This window comes from Drosophila arizonae, chromosome 3 (genome assembly GCF_054131065.1).
Source record: "Drosophila arizonae isolate 15081-1271.41 chromosome 3, UAZ_ARI_1.0, whole genome shotgun sequence".
Classification (NCBI taxonomy): domain Eukaryota; kingdom Metazoa; phylum Arthropoda; class Insecta; order Diptera; family Drosophilidae; genus Drosophila; species Drosophila arizonae.
Window position 1 is genome coordinate 11,304,847 of NC_142923.1, and position 16,418 is coordinate 11,321,264.

The 16,418-nt window shown below is 51.1% G+C and overlaps 1 protein-coding gene across 25 annotated transcripts in view; it reads right to left on the reverse strand.

Moving 5' to 3' along the window:
* The window catches only part of Msp300 (Muscle-specific protein 300 kDa), a 122,089-nt gene that overhangs the window by 3,484 nt on the left and 102,187 nt on the right, over nucleotides 1-16,418 (reverse strand). For 14 of the 25 annotated variants that reach the window (XM_089463473.1, XM_018001584.2, XM_018001583.2 and 11 more), the window contains 6 exons: nucleotides 9,330-16,409; nucleotides 8,525-8,830; nucleotides 6,399-6,656; nucleotides 2,122-5,126; nucleotides 1,128-1,169; nucleotides 158-784 (listed from right to left, as the gene is read on the reverse strand). In XM_089463473.1, coding sequence (XP_089319599.1) covers nucleotides 158-784; nucleotides 1,128-1,169; nucleotides 2,122-5,126; nucleotides 6,399-6,656; nucleotides 8,525-8,830; nucleotides 9,330-16,409 — 11,318 coding nt within the window. Of the gene's footprint in view, nucleotides 1-157; nucleotides 785-1,127; nucleotides 1,170-1,710; nucleotides 1,995-2,121; nucleotides 5,127-6,398; nucleotides 6,657-8,524; nucleotides 8,831-9,329; nucleotides 16,410-16,418 lie in introns of those variants that run through there. The other 11 variants (XM_018001593.2, XM_018001592.2, XM_089463468.1 and 8 more) reach the window with 3 other exon arrangements.

A 16,418-nucleotide genomic window follows, 5' to 3' on the forward strand; every position in this document is an offset into this window, starting at 1 on the left:
ACTAAGAAATAGAAATATTCTAATAAATGCCGCCCAACTAGCTCTTTATCAATAGCTGCTTGTCCCCCTATACGCACATCACGATCTCTATTTAGCAGATATGGCACCCACGCATTCATTTCGTTCCGCCCTCGGCACTGGCGCCCGCTGCACTTACCTTTCGTAGGTGTGTTGTGACTGCTCCTCGGATCCTTCGACGGCTCGCAGCAGCTGATCGGCGGCATCCTGTAGGCTGACGACACGCGGCTCACAGCGCTCGAGTTCGGCGCGCAGGTCCTTGAACTTGTTGAACTTGGCCTCGAGCACGCTGCGCTCTTCGGTCAGATCGACCGGCTCCGAGGCCTTGATGTTCTTCTCGGTGCGCTGCAGCCAATCGACCAGCTCATCGATGGTCTGATGGAACTCGCTATTGCCCATCAGGGCCGTCTGCAGGAGACCCTGCCATTTGGTGGCATTGATGCACACATTGTTCCAGCGCTCGTTGTCCGCCTCGAGGCGGGAGCGCAGCTGTCGCGCCTTCTCCGTGTCCATGGTGTGGGTGGCCAGATGGTCGCCCACAACATTCAGCGATGAGATGATCGACTTGTGACTCTCCAGATCCAGCAGGAACTCGCGATGATCCTGTGTCACATCCTCCAGCAGCTCAATGTTCGAGGGCGGGCTTGTCTGTGCTTTCTGTGTGCTCTCGGCGAACAGCAGCCACTGCTCCAGGCGCCACAGATCGTTGTCGATCTGCTGCCAATTGCGCTGCGTGCAGAGCGGACACGTTAGCCGGCCGACCTCACTGTGTGGGCGATAGAAGAGGGCGTGATTAGTCGAGCTGAACGGACATGGAGTGGGAGAGTGTAAGCCTGCACCGAGTGTCTATTCAAAGTTGACCTCAAATAGATCAGTTTAGCAGATTTCCAGGCAAGCTGCGTTACTGTGCTCCGCCCTGGAGTCTGGCAGCCCATTGAGAGAAGGCAATGCCAGCTTTTGTCTGGCGGACGACCACACAGAACACGAAACAGAGGGCGCACAGTAGGAGCTTGCCTGGCGGTACGTAAGATCTGCGGTTAGTGCACAGGTAAACAGAGAGTAGAGGTAGACGTAGAGCTAGGTAGAGGCGGAACTCTGTTAACACTTACTGTATGCATGTGTATTTGTAGGCGGCAGGTAGCAGGCACCTGCTGGGCGCAGAGCCATCATGAATGCGCAGGTTCAAGTGAAGCATTTGGAAATGTGTGTGTGTGTGTGACGTAGCAGAGTGTGTTTGTGTGTGTGAGTGTGTAAGTGAGCGAGACATAAAGCAATAAAACACGTCGTTAGCCATATAACCATATAAATATACCCAAACACAATTAACAGAAAAGAGATAGAAAATATACTAGCAAACTTTAGAAGAGCTCTGGGAATACTACAGAGATGACAATACTACAGTTAATTAAACATATGTGATATGCATGATATTGTAATATAATATATTATTGCTTAGAACTAAAGTCTAAGTTGGGAAATTGAGAATTCTAATAAAATTTAATATTTTAATAACATTTTCCATTTGCCATTTTCATTGAACTTGTAGGAAATCGTTGATAATAAAAAAAATATATGAAATTATTTTTTCTACTTTACATTACTTAAAAAAATATTAAATTCATTTATATGCCTTCCCAATTAGAGATCTGAAATTTACAACTAATTTTTAGCCAGACTTAAAAAAAGAGAATATTTCATTTGAGTATGACAAATATAATTTATGATTCTTATATACAAAACGTATAAAATTACAGTACATTGATATGGAAATTGAGTAATTGATGAGAAAAACTAATCTTGCTTTGCACTGAGTCCAATTAGAAACTTGCTAAGCTTGACTGCCCCGAAGTGGACCCAGGTGAGAAATGGAAATTTAGTTCGAACAGATCCTACTAGGCTAATCCCTGGTTGTAACTTGCTACCTAGTGCCGATAAGAGCCTCGAATAGTATAAAAGCGGATATAACGGGAAACGATCTACAGAGCGCAGTTTGCAAGTATATATATATTAGTTAAAGGAATTACAACTAGAGTATATATACATACATACGCACATATATATACCTACATGTTATATAGATCGATATGGGGAGAGGTGGCTTACCTTGCATTTTGATCGTGCTGTTGGCGCGCCTTCCACTGCGATTGCAGGGTATCGAAGCGCAACGCTAGCTCTGACACGACATCCACTTGGGCAGCTTCGTTGTCCGCCTGGCACTCGGTGAGCAGCAGATGACTGAGATGCTTCACTAGCTCCGTGGAGGACTGGGCATTGCCCAGCAGCTTGGCAATCTTCTGGGGACCCGGCTTGCGCGTCTTGTCTACGATGGTGCGCTGCAGCTCCTCCAGATTGTTCTGGCACTCGATAATCGCCGTCTGCAGCTCCATGATGTACGCATCCTTGGCCGTGATTGAGGTCTCGCGCTGCAGTTGGGCCTGGCGCAGCTTGCGCTGGGACAGCGTGTTCACCTGGACACTGGCATGCGATTCGTTGACGGGCAATGCAGCACCAGCTCCAGCCGCAAGTGCAAGTCCTTCTCTGGTGGCACGCGCCAGCCAGCTCATCTTCTGCGTGGTCAGCGTCGTCTGCACCGTCTGCCAAAGCGTTGTATATTCGGCAATCAGCTTGAGCAGATGCTTCAGCTGCGACGGCTGCTGTTTGGAGCGCACTTCGGCCTCCTTGCCAAGGGCATTGGCTTGCTGCACCTGCTGCTCGGCCTGCTGCAGCTTGCGCTCCAGCCCATCCAGGCGCTGGAGCACAGCCTTCGGCTCGTTGCTGTCTGCCAGCTGATCCTCAGCGCTGGGCACCTGTTCGAGAGCCTTCTGTATGCTAACCAGGGATTTGGTCAGTTCGAGGTGAGCCGTGTTGAAGTCACGCATCAGCTTGGCGTCCTTGTCAATGGCGTCCAGCTGGGCGTGGCAGCGCGGCGTCAACATACGCCACTTGCTCAGCATCACCTTGGTGGGCATCGTCAGCTTCTGTATGTTCTCGGGCTCCACGCCGGGACTCATGGTGAGCCGGGCATAGGTTTGCTCCAGCTTGCGCAGATTTATAGACTCGGCGTCCAGCTCCTCCAGCTTGGCGCGCAGCGCCTGCTGTCGCTCCTCCAACTTCTGCTTGTTCGCGTATTTCTGTTCGCGCTCGAACACCAACATTTGCGCCTCCTGCTTGGCCAGCCAATTCTTGTGCTCGGTGGTCAGCTTGATCAGCTCCTGCAGGGCGTTCCATGTGTCCAGGATGCGAGTCTTGCGCTGCGCCGACTGGCTGCACACGTTCTTCCAGCGCTGCTCCAGATTCTGGGCGGACGAGGCCAGGCCCGTGGTGTTCACCTGGGTGCGCCAGCTGTCCGCATCGTTGAGCATCATTTCGACCAGGTTGAGCACCTCGCCCACATTGCTGCTATGATTCTCAATGGAGCGCTGGATCTTCTCGTGCTCGCTCAGCTTGGCCTTGATCACATTCGGCGTGTAGCTATCGAAGCTGAGCGGCTTGTCCAGCTGCGACTCCACCTCGAACAACCAGGTGCGTATCAGCGCAATGCGCTCCTCCAGCCGCAGCATCGTCTGCTTCAGCTCGCCAATCTTGGTGGCACGCTGCTTGCACATGAACTTCAGCCGATTCCAGCGATCGATCAGTGCGTCGCTCTGCTGCTGCACCTGTGTGCGCACCTGTTGCGCCTGGGGCGTGGCATCCGCGTAGAGCGTCTGCAGCTCCCGGCTCGTGGAGAGCAGCCATTCACGCTCCTTGTCACGCAGCTGCAGCTCACCGTTGATCTGCTGCTCCAGCTGCTTGGCTGCCTGCTCGGGATTGGCCATGGCGGTCACATCACTGTCTCGCTCCACACGCTCCTCCAGGCTGCGCAGCCAGTCCGAGATGCGTCCATAGCGCGTCTGGTAGTTGGAGAGCAGCGAGAGCCGCTCCTCGATGGCATTGATGAGCACGGCGAGCTGATAGTCCAGGTCGGCATGCTGCTGAGAGAGCAGGAAACTGCGCTGGCGTATGGCCTTTATGTCGTGCGGGCTGATGCATTCCTTCAGCTCCTCCTGGCTAACCGTCAGGCTCTCCAGCAGGGACGTCTGGGCGCCCAGTTGGACACGCTGTGCCCTCAGTGCAGCCAGACGCTCCTCGATTTCGGCGGGTGCTGTGGGCAGTGAATCACCTGAGCTCCTGTCCAGCAGCTGTTGCACCTTGCCGAACTCCGCCTGCAGCTGTTGCACGCGCAGCTCATACGAGTCCGCCAGCTGCTTGATGCGCTTGAGGAAGTTCTGCCAGGTCTCGAGGGCGGCGCGCAGATTGCTGATGCGCTGATTGATGCTCGCCTGCTCCATGCGCATGGCCGTGGCCAGTGCATCGTCGCAGTACTGCAGCAGCTGCTGCTGCTGCGCCTTCAGCGCCGCGCTCTGCTGCTCGCCGCGCGTCAGCTGCAGCAGCAGCGCGTCGAGGCGCGCCTTTAGGTGTGGCACTCGCTTCAGGTGGATGTAGCGCAGCTGCAGAGCATTGCGCTCCGCCTCACGCTGGCGCAGCCAGTCGAGGAGGGCAGCCAGCTGCTGGCGGTACGCATTCCAGCCACTGACCCGGCGCTCCAGCTCGCCATTGCGCTGCATGATGCGCGAGAGGGTCTCATTGTGCAGGTTGGTCAGCGCCTTGTACTGCTCCGACAGCTCCGACTCGAGCGGGGTCTCGGCCAGCACGCTCTGCTGCGAGATCAGCAGGTTCTGGTGTATGGCACAGAGCTGCTGCTGCTCGCGCAGGCTGCTATAGTCCTCGGGTATGGCGCAGGCCAGGAAGGATTGCACATGCTGCAGGTACTGGCGCCACAGACGCAGCGCCTCTGAGCTGTTCTGGGTGCGGGCCAAGCGCGTGGACAGCCGGTGGTACTCCTGGAAGGTGTCCTGGAATATCTTCTGCCACATGGCCAGCACCTCCAAGATGCTGTCGTCGGCCACTGCCGCCGCAACGGGACTCGCCAGCTCATTGTTGTTATGCTGGCGCTCGCGCAGCTGACGCAGCTGCTCCTCGGTGCGCGCCAGCGTCTGCAGATGGGCACGCAGCGCGGCCAGCTGCTCCTCGCTTTCCTTGGGCGTCTGTGGCTCGCCACGCGAAATGTCCTATGGGCCAGAGAATGAGAGGATTGTTATTAGTAACGGGCTTTACAGCTGGTGTTGAGGCCCCTCCTCCCTCCCCCCTTTGGTAACGTTTTGTGCATGGCTAATTGGCCTGACCCTAATATGCACAAGGCGCTCTCCAGTTGCAGTTGGCAATGCACGGCTTCACAATGGGCCAACAGCAAAGCGAGCTAAGAATATTTTACATCATTTTACACCAGGTGTACACGACTGCCAGATATGCTGTAGAATTCTTTTGTGTATGTGAAAACTAGGGGAAAACTACTGAAAGAGCATCATAGAAGCATCGATGGTAGCTATAATTACTTATGGAAAAACTTGTTTATTTTGCTTCAGAAATTTAATATTCAAAAATATTTGAAGTTGAAGAACTAAATAAATTAGTTTGCTAAATTGATTTCAATTTACTTAGACCGAATGAAGTTTCCTTTTACAAATAATTTAAGATCAAATAAATTAACTATTCATTTTTATTTTTAACTAATCCAACAGAAATACTGGCAAAAGTATTGTAAGCCACTTCCCGCCTAAAAAACAATATACCATACTGAAAACTCCATTTGCAGGGTATACGCAAAGTTGCAACTCTTTCCGCCAACTGGCAATGACCTCATGCAAGCAAGACTCACGCGCGTTGTAACGTTGTCTGGACGGGCAGCACCTGAGGAGGGGGGCCGGGGGCGGCAGCTTGGCGAAGGTGGCAGACAGAAGAGACTCACTCGCGTATGTTTGGCATGGAAATTTCAAATGGCTGCACAGTGGGACAAGAAGCAACCGTTAGGTTGCGTTGGCTATTATGAACTCGGACTGACTGACAGCTGGCTAGTCAGGTTGTATATTTATAGAGGGGGCGTGGTCAATAACTCAACTTACGCCCCCAACTCAAACTTCCGCCCCTTTCACAATCAATAATGACCACTGTCAGAATATATAAATATGCATGTATGCATGCATGCATTGACATGGGGAGCGAGAGTTTTCAACTTTTAGCCCACTTAAAATAGCATGTCCTTCATATTGTATTAGCAACAACAACAAGTGTCCGCCTGCTTTTATAACTCGTTGTTGTTGTAGCTGTTGTTGTTGTCGCCATTGTGGGAATTTCCGCACGTCACGCTCTAACCATATATGCTAATCATCATTAGAGCACTCGCTCTCGCTCTCGCTCTCGCTCTCTAAAATCGATAGCTGCCGCCAGTGGTTCGCGGCTTGGGCCACATTCATTCACTCCGTTAGTTTGTGGCTTGCACTCACCTGCTGCACATTGCTGAAGTAAACCTTGGCCTGTGTCACCTCCTTGTCGAGCTCCTTGCGCTCCTTGTCCTGCGTCTCGGCCACATTCGCCAGCGTCGTTATGGCATCCTTGCACTCGGCCAAACGCTGACCCAGCGCATCCAGCTCGCCTTGCATCAGCGAGGAGGCATCCAGACCCACATCGGCAGCGATTCTGGCAACAATATCGCGCAGCTCCAACAGGCGATCATTCTGTGTGCTAAGATTCTCTTGGCAGACCTTTTGATTGTTCAAGAAAAAAGAAATTGGCTTTGGTTAATTGTGAAATATATAATATATTGTATTAAAAATAATATATTACATTAATATATTAATATCTGATAACTAGTAACTATTAAATATGTAGATCTAATAGGTCCTTTTTTCCCCATATACTCTATTCTGCAAAAGCTAAAAGATATATCATTGTTTGATGTGCTATATCCCAAAGACTAAAGATATTTATTTTGTTTTTCTATGTAGCACATCTCAAAGTCTATTTCAGTTTAAATGCAAATGTCAGTGATCTATATATACAGAGCGATTAGAGTACTTTCAGCTTAACCCGGTCCGGCTACATCTATTTAGTTAAAGCACGCCGCATGCTTCTTATCAAGCGAGCGCCCCGTCTCGCTCCCATTCTAATTGCATTTCTAATTCTAATTAATGTGTCGGACAAGAGCACCGAGCACCGAGCACCGAGTGAGTGCTCACTGCACTTTCAATTTCAGTTGCGGTTTCTGTTTCTGTTTCTGTTTCAATTTCAATTTAGAGAAAAGAGGTCACCCGCAGGGCTCAGCGCCAGCTATTTAAATATATGAAACGAAAACGAGCTGTACACGCATTAGGCAATTTAAAGAGCACGCGTTCGGCCCTATCGCATGCCCTATGATATCATCTGTGAAATATTTGTTGGCTAGGCCTTTGCTTTATCAAAAAAAAAAAAAAACACAACAAAATACTTAGCATACGCCGTGCCGTTGACATTGAAATTCTCCAGCCCAGATTTAAGAAAAATATTTCTGTATTTATCTACAGCTTCAGAGTAGCCCGAGGCATGTTCTAACAATCTCGTAAGCAAATACATACGCATGTATGTATATATTATTATTATATATTATGTATAGGTATGCCCATGTCTTCCTATAATTTGATGTATTTTCGTTTGGGTTTGTTGTTGAACGGGAACAGATAAAGCAGCTATATCAACACAGAGCTTACGCTTTTGGGTTGATAAACTCCGCCATGTGAAGTGACAGTTGGCTTGGCCATACCTAGGCACAAAAATAATTATAGCGCTTCGTGGTCTGGCTCCTATAATGACCCTAATGATCAATAAACACACGTAAATAAGAAAACTATGCGTTAATATTTAAAGCAAATAAAACGAAAATCAAAACGTAGTCCAAAGACGGAATTATGTTCATCTTCAAATTGACGAAGATTGAATGCTCTGCTTATGAAAATTCTTGTATAGATGGGCAGTTCGACTATTATTGGGAAAGTTCTCTTATGTATAATACACATGGAACTAAATTCTACCAATATGTATCTATCTATGAGAATCAATATCTAGTAAAAAGACAGCTAACTCTCTTGAACCGAAATGCTAGCTTGTTATCGAGTTATACATAAATACATATATGTACATTTGCTTTATAAGTCCGTGTAACCAATTGCAAGAGTATTACAACTTTTTGGGCTGCCTCACCACGTTTGTCTTTCCCCATTTTTGTGTCAAACAAAATAATTTATGACACAAACAACCAATATACACTAACTCACACATATGCATAGCTATCAACACACACACACATATACATATATATGTGTCTATGCACATAAGAGTTAGCTCACTGGCAGCCAATTTCCATGTACTCAGTTACAGGCGATTACAGTGACGCGCCCGAAAATTGATTGGGCCGAGCGTTACGGCTGAAAATCAATGTAATTACGGCCCGGTCCGGTCCATGTGTGTACGGCAATTAAAAGTCGTCGACGTCGTTTTTTTACCGCCAAAAAAGTTGGTAGCAGCAAAAAAAAACTCCACCGTGAACACCACCCCAACTCACCCCGTCGAACAATTAGAACAATTACGAATCACTTACCTTGGCATGTTGCATGGTTTCCAAGGGTTGCTCCAACGACTTGACGCTGTCCATTTGCTGTTCAATGCAGCTCTTGACCGCTGCTGAGGCGTTCCGGTACTTGTCCCAGAGCTCAACGGCTCGCTGGTAGCGTGTGCAGAGCTGTTGCAGATTCTCGGTGGTATCATTCCAGGCGACTACCGCATCCTGTACGGATGATTCAATTTGCTCCACTATCTGCACATCACAGCTTTCGATCAGCGGCTTGGCGGCGCCCTTAAGCTCGTCCAGCAGCTGCTCCCGACTATGCAGATCGCCCGCAAGGCCCTGAGCGTGCGAATGGGTTGTGGGAGAAGAGCGAAAGCGCCAAGCAAAAAAAATATTAAAATATAAATTAATATTTATGAATATGCGCGGAGCAACAATTCACGCGATACGCGCGCGATTCGAAGTTTGAGCGTCAACTGCGTGAGAAACGGCGAAACGAAACTCAAAGCAAGTGCAATGCACGAAAGCTTATTTTTCGAAGAGAGCTTTTCAGTATAAGAGCTTTGTATCAGCTACACCAGCAGTAGCTTTTTATTTTTCGAACGAATTACTGAGTTAAATTTAGCTGCGGAATATTGAGAAGTTCGTGACGTACTGAAGGCAGGCAGAAATCGCACGCGATTTTATAGGCAGAAAACGCACGCGACTTTATAGCGATTCTCGAGTTACTGATAAAGGCTGGCAAAAAAAAAATTCCATTGAGAGGCAGGTAGCCTGGTCGATGGCTGTCGACCGAGTTCCTCTCATAAATCACTGACTACATAAACAAACAGCTTACCTCCAATCTCTCGGTGGCCTTGCGTAGGCGCTCGTAGTCAACCTGGCCGTGGACACGTATCAGTTCCATCATGAAGTCGGTCTCCTGGACAGAGCCATGCACCAGCTCCAGCTGGCGCTCGTAGCGTAGCCAAAGCGCCAGACGATTACGCAGTATGGCCATAATATTGGTGCACTTGCTCTCGAGGAAGGCGTGATCGTCCTGCAGCTGAGAAATGTCACGTTCCAGCTTCACCGGCGACACGGACATCTTCAGGCGCATGGGCAGCGTGTGGAGCATTTGCCGTATGCGCATTATCTCCTGCCAGCTACCCACGAGCTCCTCGCCAGCGCCCTGGCAATCGGCGACGGCCTTTTCGATAACGTCGGCACCTTGGCGCTCGGCGGCCTCACATTCATCCAGGATGACTGAGATCTTGGCCTGATGCTTGCGCTGATTGCTGATGCCCTCGTGGATGGCCTGCAGCTGATCCCGCAGCACAGATGCGAACTCCAGCTCCTCGGTTATTTGTGTCGTTATCTTGTGCGAGAGCGCGAACAGTTCACCCACTTTTTCTGGCTCAATTGTGGGCTCCTGGAGGCCAATGCGGCCCAGCTCGTTGCCAATGAAGCCAACGCGTGTGCGCAGCACCTGGACACGCTCGATGTACAGGCAGAGCTCCTCCTCGTTCTTGATGACGCCCTTCATGCTGGTCATGGTCAGGTAGATTTCCTGCAGCTCACGTTCCACCAGCTTGAGTTTCTCGTCAGCGGCCATATCCTCCGAGGAGAGACAATCCACAATATTGCGTTGTATTTGCTCGATGGCCTGGGCCACTGCTTGCCAGCGATCCTCGAGCTGTGCGTGGAACTGCCGCTGCAACATCTCGTCGGCCAGCGGTATCACTTGCAGGGATTTCTCGAGACTATGGCCTGCATCGTTCCGTATATTGTTGTGCAGCTCGAAGCGGGCCTTAATCTCCCAAAATTGCCTGATATGCGGAATGGGCTGCTCAGTGGGCTGCTTTGGTATTTGGATCTGGCGCAGTTCCTGTTCTGCTTCGCGCACGAATGCCTCCATTTTCTCGGTCTGTTGTTCGTACTGCACCCAGATCTCCTTGAAGACGAGCAGGCGGTGCAAATAGAGCGCCACCTCCTCGCGCAGTTTCAGCAGCACAATCAAGGCATCGTTGGTTTCCTCGACCAGATTGGGCGCCTGCACCAGTAGCTGCATCTTGTTGGCTATGCCCGACAGCTGCGTCATCTTGACATAGTGGTGCGAGATGTCGTTGCTCAGGGATTGGTAGAGCGTGGCATATTGATCATAGTCGGCGGATGTAACCGCCGAAAGATCTGGCACACGCTGTTGGGCCACCTGCAGCCATTGCAGCTCGTCGCGCATGCCCCGCTCCAGCACGGTCCAGCGCGAGGCGGCTTGGACCAGTTTCGAGGAACGCTCCGAAGCACGCTCCAGCAGCTGCGTGGCCTTCTGGTAGAGCTGTTTGTGCAGCTCCGAGTGCTTCTCACGCGTCTCGCTATCAATGTTCTCCTCGAGCGACTCCAGCATGGCGCGACAGTGGCTCAGATTGACGAAGAACTTGCGTTGCTTCTGCACCTCGTTATTCAACTGCTCCAGGGAGCTGGACACAATGGGGCTCTCCATCATCTTGTCGGCCAGCACCGTGATATTGGTGAACTTCTTCAGCGTCTGCTCGTACTCCTCGGCCAGCAACAGCAGCTGGAGAAGTCGTTCGCGTTCCGCTTCGATGTTGTTGCCAATATTCTTGCTCTTCTCATACGTGCTGTACACATCCTGTGGTATTTGCTTGTTGGGGAAATCACGCTGGAAGAAGCGTGCCGTCTGCATCAGTTGACTCAACTGCTCTTGGCCAGCCACATGATTCTGCTCCAGGTCATCGAGCAGTGCCAGTTTTCTGGACAGCGGATGCTCCTCACTGATTGCCAGCTCGTAGCGTTCCTGGAGGAAATCCAGCAATGTGGTGACTTCTCTGTAGAGCAGCTCAAAGTTCTGCCACTTCTCCAGATCCTTGATGTCCTGGGCCTGGTTCTGTTGTGTCACCTGCTCCACTGCATCGATGTGTTCCTTGAGCGTGTCCACGCACTCAGACAGCTCCGCCTGCGTCGGTTTCTCCGTTCGGGCGAGCTGTCCCTCGAGATGACTGACATTTGCCTTGACTGTGGACAGCTCTTTGTTCAGCTCCTTGTAGTTGTCCAGTTTCTGCTCCGATGGACCTTCATTGGAGTTTTGACGTATGAGATAGACACGATACTCGATAGTTTCCAGCCAGGTCGAGACTTTCTCAATGACTGTGATGACCGTGGTGTGAATAACAGTCTTATCGCCTCTGCGTATTGCCTCATCCAAATCCTTCAATCCCTCGTTGACCTCTTCCACACGCTGATAGGTGGGCAGCTGCTTGATCTGCTCAGACAGTGTGGCCAAGTGCAGGACATCGGTAAGCGGCGTTGGCTGCTGTGGCGTCGTCTCCTTCAATTGCTTGATGCGAGTGCCTATCGCCTCCTTGGCCAACTGTGTTTGTGTTCCCGGATACAGCTGCAAGCCCTCGCTCATGATGAGGTCCTGAGAGGCTTGAATAGGAGTGCGATCCACAGTTGTGGTGCCCGTTGCAGCTATCCAGACATCCTGTTCGTTCAGATTATCTGGCCCTGGCGTTATGGGCACCACCACCTCCTCGGTGGGTGAGGCGACTTCCTCAATGGTTACCGAAGATGTCGGTCCACCGCGTGGCTTGCCGCTCTGTTGCTGTGCGGCAATGCTCACCTTGTTCTGCTCAACAATGTGCACCGGCAAGTCGGGGTATTCATCGTATACCGTGGTCTTTGTGATCTGCAACTGCACGCGCTGCGGTGGCTTCTGCTGATCTGCTTCAGTGGGCTCAAAGTCCGGCACTGGCGGCAGATGTGGCACCTCTTCAATTTGCTGGTTGGTCGAAAGCACAATGCCCGATTCGCCCAACAGTTCGGGTGCGATCTCGACGCTTACACTGATCTGTGAATCCTGCGCTGGAATTGGCTGTGGCACGGGCTTGCCCTTGCTCTTCTTTTTCCTCTCGGGCTTGGGCAGCTGCATCGTTTGTGTGTATTCGTACAGCGTTGGCTCCACCACAGACGTATCCGAATCCGCGGGAATGGCCACTGTGGTTCGCACCTCCAGTTCGTAGGGTTCCGATATGGATGTGGCTGTCAAGGAGTTATCGTCCAGGGAGATCGGCTGTGGCTCTTCACGCGGCGTTGTCTGCACAAGAACATCGCTGACTTCGACAGGTGCTTCAGGCTGACTAGCCACCACTTCAGTTGGCTCGGGCGTTATAGTTTGCATATGAGTCTCCTTGGTGACAGTATCCTCCATGAATGTGGACTGCTCCCTTGTGGGCACGGGCAAGTCAATGGTCATGTCCTTAACCAATTCTGTAACTAGGGGCTGGATGATGTGGTCACTGCTTGATTCAGCCAAACGTGGTGAATCTTTGGGAGTGGTTTGCAGCTCCTTTTCGGTGGTGGTTGTCACAATGGTTTGGCTGGAAATTTCCATTGTTGGCCGAGGCTGGCCATTCTCATCGGTTTGCATTTCCGTGCTGAGTGTCTCAATGGGATCGGGCTGCTCAGTGGTGCGCGGCGTTGTCTGTGCTTCGGTTTCGGTAATTTCCACAATCAGGGTCTGCGATTCGCTCTCCTGATTAGCCGGCTGCACTTCGATGCTCGTTTGTACCGCTGTCTCATCCAATTTGGGCATGTGCTGGGGAGAGGTCTGAGAAGACTTCATATCCTGTTCAGTGGCAGTTGTCGGAGGCGTGGCTACACGTGGCGTCGTCTGTTGTTCCACATCTTCGAGAACCGCCAGCTCTACAATCTCTGTGGGTATAACCACGTGTGTAAATGGATCACGCGACTGCTCTGTGGGTGAGGGTATGATCGAGTCTTCCACCACTTTGACACTCTGGTCAATATCCATGCTCGATAATTCACTCTCTGTGCTGATCTCGACGACTGCTTCGTGACGTAATTTACCTTCGGACTCCACGCTGGTCGTATCATCACGCAGGGAGTGATCGGAAGAGAGCGGTACCTGTGATTCCTCCTCTTGTGATTTCTCCTTTTGCTTCTTCTTCTTGCGACGCTTCTTCTTCGAATCAGCCGAATCCTCATCAACATTCTCACTCACCGACTTTTCGTCTGGCTCGTAGCCTGTTTCGTGGACTGATTCTGGCTCAATGTCGGACGCGGGAACGGGAACGGGAACGGGAGCGGGAGTGGGGACGGGCAACGGCTCTGGTTGCTTTTGTTCAATCGTTTCGTCTGGCTCATCTCTTCTCTTCTTTTTCTTTCGACTTCGCTTCGTCGACGCATCGTCGTCCTGGTCTACAGGTGCTGTGACAGTCTCCACAATGGTCATGGTTACCTTAGCAGGTGTTGTCGTTGCACTGCTTTCCTCAAGCTCTGTCGTCGGTGCCATGGCAACCTTAAGCACACCAGCTCCAGTGCTCTCAATAGAGGGCGCCGTTATCTGATAGGTCTTGCGCGGCGAGTCCGCTGCGGCTGCCTCGCCCATAATAAATAGCTGTGTGGCCACATTTATATCGGTTTGTGGCGTCGCCAGCTCCTTATCGGCAATATCGATGGGAGGCACTTCTATCACAGATTCTTCAACTTCTACAATTTCTGGTTGAATTTGCTCCGCAATTGTTTCTGGCTGAGTTGCTGGTTCAACCTGTTGAGCTATCGGCTCAGCGGATTTTTCAGGTTTGCTTATGGCGGGTAGAGCTTGTGCTTTTTCAGCTGCAAGGAAGGCTTCTATGTCAATTTTGGATTTAGGTATAGGCTCTTCCGGCTGCTTTTCAGTCTTTTCTTGGGTTTCCTCTGTTGTCTCGGATTTGATGCTAACAGCGGTTGGGATCGTTGGCTCAAACACATACGATTCCAGTGAAATGGAGTTGCCAGTCTCTGGACTAGTTGGCCAAATGGTTTCGGCAGGCATTGATGTCTCTGGACTGGTGGGAACTGTTGGTGGTGCCACCTCTTCGACATGCTGGGAGAAGTCTATGTTTGTGGATACCAAATGGTGCTCCTGTGGCCAAATTTCCTTAATATCTTCCACCACGGGTTGGCCATCTGATGTTGTTGCTGTTGTTTTGGTGGTAGTGGTAGTGGTGGTTACTTGAGTAGTTGTTGTGGGCTCTTGAGGTACTGTTACTGCAGATTCTGCAACATTAACGGGACTGATAGTTTCAACATTTACGATTTCTTCAATGTCTACTTGAGGTGCTGGCAATTCTACAGGTGCTGCTTTAGTCGTTTCTGTTGTAATTGCAGTTGCAGTTGTTGTTGTTGTTGTTGTAGTTGTTGGTGATGTCTGTTCTTGTGTGGTTGTGGTGGTGGTGTTGGAGATGTTGATAGACTCAATATCAAATACCTGTTGCGGCGGTTCAACTGTCTGTTGTGACAGATCCGTTGCAACTTCTTCGATAACTACGCCCGGCTGCTGCATCATGCTCTGGAACTCCTCCTCGCTCACCACTTTGCCATTCACCGTGCGCACAATGTTCACGCTGACATGCGGCATTGTCTCCTCCTCAGTCACCTCAATCTCTTCGGGCTCCTCAACCACCTCCTCAGTCACGTGCTCCTTGCCATCGATGATGACCACACGCTTGATTATCTTACGCGTCTTGCGTATGACCTTTCGAGTCACCTGCTGCAAAACTGTGTGTATGCTGCTGCCACCTAGACCACCTAGACCGTCAACTGTGGACTCGCCGGCCGCTGCACGGAATGGCTGCAAGTTGCCTTGCGCATCGGGACTCAGTAGCTGTTCGTATTTCTCAATAACCGGCTCCGTCTCGAATTCGCTGACAACCACAGCCTCCGGCTGGGAGCCATCCAGCAGCGTGCCGCGCGTTTGCTGCGTTACCACGGTGCGATAGGCACTCTGGTCTGGGTCAGCCACAGTGTCCGTAGTCTGCACATTCTCCAGATTTATCTGGCCGGTTGACTGCACTTCAATGTTACCGTCAGCATCGCTGACTGTCTCAATGGAGCTAATCTGTTGCTGCTGCACAATTTGCTGACGCGTTCGCGTGACTTTCTTCACGACAATGTGCTTGGTGCCATCAGCGCCCACAACCACCTCGGTTGTGGTTTCGTCGGGCTCAACAAATGTCGTTTCGAAAGCTTGTGGCACATTTTTTATGATCAGTTCTGTGGCTCGATCCACATCGCCCTTGGGCTGTTGATGGTAACGCGCCTCGATTTCCACATCCTCCGGCGATTCGGGTATATTCTTATTGAGCTGTGTGTCAATCTGTATCGTTTCCTGGCCATCCTGCACAGTCTGTGTGACCATTATGTTTTCAGTCGGTGCACGTTCTTTGATTGTCTGCAGCGCGACTTCTGCAGTCTCGATGGCGGCCAACGGCGGAAGCTCTTGGAAGCTGGTCTGCGCCTCCACATTGCTAGTTTCGATCTGGGGCTGTTGTTGCTCCGGCTGCTGCTGGAAGCTCAGTGATGTTTGTGTCTCCACATAAACACCAGTGGGCTTGATCTCTTCTTCCGGCATGGAGCTCGAGTCAATTGTGTTCTCATTGGACTCGATGGATTCGGGCGCTGCGCTAACACTGACTGGTGCCAGTATTTGTGCATCGGCCAGCACGCGCTGACGCTGTGACTCATCTCGCTTGGCCTTGCGCAGGTCCACGATGCGCTTCTCAATGGTGAAGACGCGCTTGGTGGCCACGGTGATCTGCTCCCGCAAGATGATAATGATGCTCTGCAGCTGTTCCATCAGCGTGTCGGCCAATGGCGCCACATCGGGGTGTGTCTGCAGCTCACGCGTTTGCTCCACCAAATCATCCATGGACTGCTGTCGATCCTTCAGAGTGCGCAGCAATTGCTGACTACGCTCCACCTGTGTCTTTAGCACATGCTCGTCGGTGCTGCTATCAGGGGTGGGCTCGAACGAGGCCAGTTCGGCCGAGACGTCATTGATCCAGCGTTCAAGCTCCAACAAATGCTTCTGATACTCGTCGATCTCCTCCTCGCGCTTCTTTTGACCATGCATCGCGCTCTGTGAAAA